Source organism: Eptesicus fuscus, chromosome 5 (assembly GCF_027574615.1).
Source record: "Eptesicus fuscus isolate TK198812 chromosome 5, DD_ASM_mEF_20220401, whole genome shotgun sequence".
NCBI classification, from domain to species: domain Eukaryota; kingdom Metazoa; phylum Chordata; class Mammalia; order Chiroptera; family Vespertilionidae; genus Eptesicus; species Eptesicus fuscus.
In genome coordinates this window covers 63,980,886-63,989,510 of record NC_072477.1, presented here as the reverse complement: position 1 = coordinate 63,989,510, position 8,625 = coordinate 63,980,886, and the positions used below count along the sequence as shown (strand labels likewise).

Sequence of the window (8,625 nt, the reverse complement as noted above, 5' to 3'; positions counted from 1 at the left end):
AAAGCTCCATTTTTTATTATTCAGATTTCCCTTTCTTAACATGTCTCAGAAGCTAGTGTTGAGAAATAGAGGAATGAGTTGCATGCATCTTAATTCTAGGGACTGAATGAAAAAGGAAAACAAGTCTCCCTATGTATGGCATGGTCCTAGATAGAGGAAAGATGAATCTTTTAAATTTTTAATGTATTTTCTTTTTGTCCTTAAATTTTAAATGAATAAAGTTATCAGACTTTTTCTGAATTTTGTTTGTATATATGTGCTCTTTAAGGCCTTTTCTACACTAAAATTATAACATGTTCTTTTATACTTATTCTGATGCTCATAGAATTTAGTTTCGTTTTCCTTATTAAGTTTAGGTCTGATCTTTAATACATCTAGAATTTAGGCTTGGATTTGTGAGAATTAGGGAGAAAACATCACTTTTCACAAATGATTAGCCAGGTAGTGGTCCCAAATCATCTATCAAATAGTCCAGCCTCACCTCACTAGTTTAAAATGTCACCTTATCATATAGTCTGTTCTTGAATTCTTTATTACTTCAATCTATTTGTCTATTCTGGCACCAATATCAATCTATTTTTAATTACTATGGCTTTACACTATATTTTTATTTTCTTATGGTAATCTCTGATCTTATTACAATTCACTATTTATTACTAATTTTAGCCTAACTCAAACATATAACCATACATGTGACTTTTCTAACATTTACTATGTGTCAAGCATTGGAAATAAAAATATGCTGGCTGGATTCAATTGTCCAAATATAAATTCAGTGGATTGAGGTCAAACTGTGCTATGTGTATTGTATTACAATTTTTTATTTAGATTTTATTTTTCAATTACAGTTTACATTTACTACTATTTTGTACTAGTTTTAGGTGTACAGCATAGTGGTTAGACAATCATATACTTTACAAAGTGTTCCCCCAGGTATTTCCAGTACCCACCTGGCACCATATATAGTTATTATAATATACTGACTATATTCTCTAAGCTGTACTTTACATACCTGTTACTATTTTGTAACTACCAATTTGTACTTCTTAACCTCTTCACATCTTTCACCCAATCCCCCAACTCCCCATCCCTCTGGCATCCACCAGTCTCTTCTCTGTGTCTATGTAAACTCTGGTTTTATAATTGAGTGGGGATTTTTTGAGATGTGGTAGTAGCAAAGGTATTCTTCCTCTTAAGTATTGGTTATGTTGCTGATATATTTATAAATAAGAAAGATCATCTTTGCTAACTTTTTCTGAAATAGTAAGCTAGAGGTTGAGGCTCTAATGAAAAGTTTAAAAATGTGGACAAAGGCTAGGAAATGAGAAAAGCAGGATATGGTGTAATATCCTAAAAATCATTCTTATGACAATTTATTTCCTAGTCTTAGTCTGCCAATTAGGTGGCAAATGACTTTTCATGTAAATATTAGGGCAAGGTCTTTCTTCTCCCTCTATTAAACTTATTTTAATAAGTCATGCCTAGTGAACCATCACATTCTAAAAAGATCTTGTATGTATGTGCTCATGAGCACATTTAATTGCATGTTCCCACTCCCTCAGATTAACCTTTTGGCAAAGTTAGCTCATTTCATTTCCAAAAGATATGGGGTAACCATGGTCCAATGTTGAGCAAAAGGTAATGAGGATCAGCTGGAAATTGCAATCAGGGAAAAGATTCAGGTGTAATCTGTAACACTAGGAGTAACAATGAGAAGTCTACCACCTTTACCCAGGTCAAAGCAGTTTAATTGAAAAGAAATGTTTTTATTGTTTTCAAAGAGAGAGGCAGGGAGAGGGAGGGAGAGACTAAGAGAGAAATAGGAGAGAGAGAGAGAAGAGAAGAGAAGAGAAGAGAAGAGAAGAGAAGAGAAGAGGAGAGGAGAGAAGAGGAGAGAAGAGGAGAGGAGAGGAGAGGAGAGGAGAGGAGAGGAGAGGAGAGGAGAGGAGAGGAGAGGAGAGGAGAGGAGAGGAGAGGAGAGGAGAGGAGAGGAGAGGAGAGGAGAGGAGAGGAGAGGAGAGGAGAGGAGAGGAGAGGAGAGGAGAGGAGAGGAGAGGAGAGGAGAGGAGAGGAGAGGAGAGGAGAGGAGAGGAGAGGAGAGGAGAGGAGAGGAGAAGAGAAGAGAAGAGAAGAGAAGAGAAGAGAAGAGAAGAGAAGAGAAGAGAAGAGAAGAGAAGAGAAGAGAAGAGAAGAGCAGAGCCAGAGAAACATAGATCAGCTGCTTCTTGCACACACCCTACTGGAGATTGAGCCTGCAACCCAGGCATATGCCCGACCAGGAATTGAACCAGAGACCTTTTTGTGCCTGGGACCATGCTCAATCAACTGAGCCACAACAGCCAGGGCAAAGCAGTTGAATTTTAAAACTCTTAAATAGGGGTCTTTAAAACTTTAATACTCACCCCCCCCTCCACACACGCACAGTAATTAAAGGTCTTTTGACAAATATTCAAATATAATGTATTTGAGTGTCAGATTGGACCTTGATCCAACAAGTATTTATTGAGCATCTACCATGACAGGGATAGAGAAGTGACTAGACACACAATTCCTTCCCTCTGTCAAGAAACTGCCCCTTCCCAACCAAGTGCTTTATGTCATTGTCCAAGAAAAATAATCAGCCTTATAACTAAACTGTGGAATGACAGAACTGTTTACATAACTATTGATATCCAAGGAACTCTTAACCTACACTAAAGCTGATTATAAGTTTCATAATTTCTGCTCTACATAATCTCCTTCTCTTTTAAACATCCAGTCCAAATGTGATTATTCAGGATTCATGACCTACTTTGCCAGTCTAATGCTATTTTATATCCCTTTCTTCATGGCTGTAGTCAAAAAGCTTAGTTTAGTTTTAATATGACATTAGTCATTATTGGTTCCCATGATTTAAGAACTCACCTTAGTAACTAGTTCTTCTGTTATTGACCAGATTCTGCAAAGAGCACAGGCTTCTTTAGCACAGTGGTTAGCTACATTTGGGGCTGCCATATGGGAGTATTTTCCAGGAGGTGTCCTTTAGGCGTCTCAGAGTAGGTATAGGCTATTTGAGGTTAAGTTTGGGATCACAAAATGGACATGGAATAAACCAAGACTTTCAAGATCGGAGATCACTGCAAGAGAAGACCAAGGCAGTGCATGGCCAATGGAACACATGTTACATGTCATCTTCCTAACATCACTAAGGAGGATTAAATCTGTAGAAAAACGAAAAATGGACATTTGGTGGTAAAATTCTAAAAACACACAAGGAAATTGCAACACTGGCCTTTGGAGAACATATTCCAAAGGTTTTTCTTAACCTGTCTTCATACCCTTCCTAGTATGATACTGTTTTTGAGACCCTGACAGTAAAGTCAACATAATAAATTCTCCCCCTTTCTTAATTTTTCTGGTCTAAAAAGAAGTACAACCCTGGCTAGTGTGGCTCAGTTGGTTGGAGCATCATCCTGTACACCGAAAGGTCTCGGGTTTGATTTCCAGTCAGGGCACCTGATCAATGTTTCTCTCTCACATAAATGTTTCTCTCTCCAATCAATAAAAACATATCCTCAGGTGAGGGTTTAAGAAGAAAAGTACAATTACTAAACAAGGAAAAGGCCTTTCATTAACTCTCATAACTACCCCAGAGCTCCATTCCAGAATTTTAGAACAAAAATATTCAGAGGTGGTGCTCGCTTCGGCAGCACATATACTAAAATTGGAACGGTACAGAGATTAGCATGGTCCCTGCGCAAGGATGACATGCAAATTCGTGAAGCGTTCCATATTTTTTTTAAAATATATTTTTGTTGATTTTTTACAGAGAGGAAGGGAGAGGGACAGAGAGCTAGAAACATCGATGAGAGAGAAACATCGACCAGCTGCCTCCTGCACACCCACTACCGGGGATGTGCCCGCAAACAATGTACATGCCCTTGACCGGAATCGAACCTGGGACCTTTCAGTCTGCAGACCGACACTCTATCCACTGAACCAAACCGGTTTTGGCTAGCGTTCCATATTTTTAAAAAAATATATTCAGAGGTGAAATGGAGAAGCAAAAATTATTGTCTAACTGGAGTTCTCAATCTGGCCCACATCTCTAACTGCTGCAGATTACTGTTATGAAACTGGGATCCAGCACCAGTCCATACAGAGCGCTGTTCCAAAGGCAGAGTAAATGTTGCTGACAAAACTTCTAAGCGCTCTAATGAGTAGAGCTTGAGAAATGACTAATTCCTTACCTGAGTATGATGCATGTATCGGGTCAGAGGTGGAGGGCATGCTTAATCTGGTAATCACTTATAGAAAATGTGGTAATTTTCCTGGAACAAGCCTGATTAGTCATAATGTGCCATACTGGCCAGTGCTCAAGAGAATAGGCACTACTAATTTGGCTCTGGCACATACCCACATTCTCTTTATGATTCCACCCCACCCACCACCCCCAACTCCACCTCACCACCAGCACCACCTTCTCCCCTCCCTCGCCCCCCAAAAGTAATGAAATAATAATGGTTGGTGGCACCACCTAAAAGGTAGCATTATAGATGCTCCCGGGGCCTTGGAGTCATTTCTAGGTTAGAATTCTGGTACTATTACATAGGTGAGAGCACTCATTTCATCAATGTTCTGCTTTGATCTCCTGAAAGTTGGAAGTAGGCTGTAGTGAACTCAAAAGTAGGGATTACAAAGCATGCAGCATTTTCCTCTTCTGATCATATTCCTGACAGTTATCTAGTACCCACCTATAGTCTTTCCAGATGCCTAGCTGTAGTCAGCCTTGTTTCCCAGGACCATAACTAACAACTTTCCTTGAAAGGGCTCTTGCAGTCTCAGTGAAGCTGAAGCTAGACAGCGGTTGTCTTCTCCTGGGAGCCTTCATCTAACAGAGCCAACACTGCCTTCTCCATATACGTAGGTTTGTGTTTGCAACTCAGTTTTTATATTAATCACTTTTCACATTCACTTATATGCAAAGTTGTTATAAAAATATTTAGGAAAAGAAGAGTCTGTATCATACTAAGTCCATCAAGATATTAAAATTGATAGTACTGTAGAATCTCAAGATATTATTAAGCTTTCAAGGACTAAAGACTAACAAGAAATACTAAACTGGTACACTTAGTACCACTAAAGCCACTACCTTTTGAGATACAATTTAGAGAAATTAAGGCTTAAGTTTTAAGGATGAATACCTAAGATATTTCACTGATCCCACAAGGCTCACTATGAAAGATGGTCCATCTAAAGGGGATAGCTGAGGAGAGCTGAATGAAGACACCAATTGAAAGGGACTGAGCAAGGTTAAGGGAAGCCAAGTCAAGATAGTGAAGTACCTCAGCAATGTGCAGATCTAGGGACATGTTCTACATCTGTATTGTCCAGTACCATAGCCATTGGCCACATGTAACTATTGAGCACTTAAAATGTGGTTAATTCAACGAAGCCACTGAATTCTTAATTTTATTCAATTTCTATTAATTGAAGTTCAAATAGCCACGTAGCTAATGGCTACTATATTGAACAGTGCAGCCAGGTCTAGCAAAGAGCAATTAGGCCTGAAGAGGTAAGAAGGAACAATTACTGCAACCTGGAGTGATGCAGAATTAGAGCTATATCTTATTACATGGACAAAAAGCTGTGGCCTTTGACCAAAAAAAAAAAAAAAAAAGGGGGGGGGGAGCTCTGCCAACTTGCAGACTAGTAGGAGAAACACTGAGAATACCCTGCCTCACTCTTCCTGTCCTACATCTCCCTCTGGTGCCTATGACTGGTAGAACTCACCAGAAACTAGAAGACAAAAAACTCACTGATATAGTCCATGAAGGTCAGCCTCCTGGGGCACAGACCATAGTGAAGGGTGGAGTGTAGAGTTGAAGCAAAACATTATCACATCATGTACACAATGAATTGAAGTATCAATTGTTTGATTTATAAGCACTCATAAATCTATATAAATGTGGAACCAGTGACAAAAATGGAACAAAAGCATATTTTCCAATAAAGTCATATACAAATATCATTGTTGAATCTATCCCAGAGTTCTCTTCTGCACTAAATAGCACAATGCTTTAATCAAACTGTAACTGGGTTCTTTTTAGGTTTCATACATGAAGAATGAATGAGGTCAATACCATGCCCCGTCAACTATATTCAACTTTAGATTCTTACCAAGGATCTGTGTGAAACTTTTTCCAAGGTACCACCTCAAGTCACAAAGCATAGGAGTGGGAAATTTTTCACTTGACTTAAAGGTCACTTTAACTCAATAAATGGATAAAGGCAGATTAGAAAATGGGAGGAAGACCAAGTAGATATAGGGATCTAAAGGCCCCAATTCCTCCTCTAGGACTGTATGACCACTCTCTTAAGATAGGCCTACTTATGTTTTATGTTTTTATCGTCTGAGTGATGGTATGTGTTTTAACATAATAGTGCTAATAAAATAAAATAAAATAAAAGGAGGGGCGTGGAATGTGGTAATATCTATAAACAAAGTCAAATCCTATTTGTGGAAACCTTTATTGTCTACTTTAGTGGATCCTGAATATATCAAAAGTCTAGTCCTTACTGCCCAGCACTCAGGGAAGAAAGGTCTAATGTTACTATATGGGGGTTGAAGTAGGTGCCAAAGGAAAAGCAGTTCCCACCACCTCCAAGGAGCAGGAGCTGTTGCTCTTCAGGAAGGAGGATGCTGGTATGATTGTGCAACATTAGTGGCCATGGTACACATGTTGTGTCAATCTGATACTCAGAGCTCAATCCTGTAGTCAAGTCAATAACAGTCACCCCAGGAACTGAGGAGGAATGAATCCAGACCCCTCCAACCAGTAGAAGCTGCCCATTAAGCACATGAGCTGTGTGGGAGTACCTTGGGGTAATGGGAGGCTGGATATCTACTGATTTCCAGAGGAATCCACAAGTGATTGGTTTCAGAAAGACTATAGAGCTCAATGGCTCCTCAGAAGCACCCAGGCCTCCAGCAATAAGGACTCCCCCTTGCCAGCTGCAGGCACTGTGGGAATGCCGACCTTCAGGTGTATCCCCCTCCACTGGGATCCTGACCCAAGTCATTGACTCCACATGGAGAAAATGCCAGTCACTCAATACAGGTTCCACCACACTTCGGCCCCCATATACAAACAAATATTTCTGATTTTCATAGGACACTTCTGTTGTTGAATGCCGCCAACATGACAAAGTGGAATCTTCTTCTGTGCTAGCTTTTGTTACCATTACATTTAGATCCTCAGTGCTATCATCCTCACTCTTACAAAAACGAAGCTGGAGAATCCCCAAGGCTGGAGTTACTGGGGACAGTCTCCCTCCCAGAACCAGAACCTGAGTATCAGAAAGTCTTGTCATGGTGTGATAAAGGCGTCCATCCCACTGAGCTTCAGTCCCCCAACTGCCTATTTGTTTGCCTTTCCATTCCAAGTCACAGCATCTTGAGAGCAAGTGAAACTTGCTCATTCGGCAATGCCGCCCCTCCTGCTCTCCAAATCCACCTGCACTGAGAATGCCTGGGCTCAAAAGGACAGAGGCGTGGCCATATCTCTTAAAGTTTGGGCTCTGGCTGTCACTAGTGGCTACATTGGCAAGGAGGATCCCTGAAGGGGCAGCAGGATCTACCCGAGGAAACAGCTCTGGGGATGAAAGCACCAGAGTTTGGGAGAGAGTGTCTCCCTTAGAAGCGGCGAGAATGAAATAGTGGGCGCACTTCAGATGCCACTCCTCAAACTCGTCAAAGGGTTCAAGATTTTCCATGCGCCGACGTTCTTCTGCGGGCAGAAAGCAGCGATAGAATTCATTCATGTCCATGGCCCTGCAGGCAGTCCAGCCAGCCTGAAGGAAGCGGTGCTGCTGGGACTCCACGTCGGGAAAGCGGTCCAGGCCATGCAAAGGAGAATTTAGCTGCTGAAAATGTTGCTGCATGAACTGGCCAAAGGTGTCATGCGGCCTCATCTGCTCGTAGATCACGAAAAGAGCATTAGGAAACCGCTGGGCTGCCCAGGCGATGAGGGCCGCTGCATTATCCGGTTCCAGGTAGGTCAGCACGGCCTCAGCTAAGAGCAAAGTGGGCGCGGCTTCATCAAGGCCCGCGGCGGTCAGGGCCTGGTCCAATCGCTCAAGCTGCCTCAAGTCCAAGCCCAGGATGCGGTAGTCCAAACTCTCAAAGCACAGCGCTGACGCAGGATCCCCGCTCTGGAAAGGCCCGGTTAACGCACACAGTTCCGGCGTCTCTCTAATCCTCTCCGCTTTGCGCCGCGCCACGTCTGGAAAATCGACCTCCCAGACGGCAGCCCAGGACAGGCGGCCTGCAGCTTTGAGGCGAAAATAAAGCGAGTCCGAGCCGGCGCCCAGCGACAGGATCTGGGCGCGAGGCGCTCCCGGGGCGGCGCACGTCCGTTCCAGGAAGGCGCGCACGCAGTGCCGTACGGCGCGTGCGCGGACGTAGTAGCCGCGGTGGATGAGCGGCGCGCGGCGAGCGGCCCCCGGAACTAGCAACGCGGCGAAGGTGTCGTGCACGTACCCGCGCGTGGCCAGGGAACTCTTGCTGAGGGCGCTGCTATCGTTGGTACTCCGCACTGCTCCCGCCCGACGCTCGCGGCTCCGCGGGCCCATGGCCCGAAGGTG

At 42.7% G+C, this 8,625-nt stretch overlaps 1 protein-coding gene and 1 non-coding gene across 2 annotated transcripts; one reads left to right on the top strand and one right to left on the bottom strand.

The window, feature by feature from the left end:
- The first annotated feature begins 3,673 nt into the window (after positions 1–3,673).
- Positions 3,674–3,777, top strand: LOC114232048 (U6 spliceosomal RNA). The gene has a single exon (XR_003618100.1). It is a non-coding gene; the product is annotated as a U6 spliceosomal RNA (small nuclear RNA).
- A 2,661-nt stretch (positions 3,778–6,438) lies between these two features.
- LCMT2 (leucine carboxyl methyltransferase 2) lies at positions 6,439–8,613 on the bottom strand. The gene has a single exon (XM_008143055.3). It carries the CDS (start codon positions 8,611–8,613, stop codon positions 6,556–6,558), a length of 2,058 nt encoding a protein of 685 aa, XP_008141277.2. The 3' UTR covers positions 6,439–6,555.
- Positions 8,614–8,625: the final 12 nt, after the last annotated feature.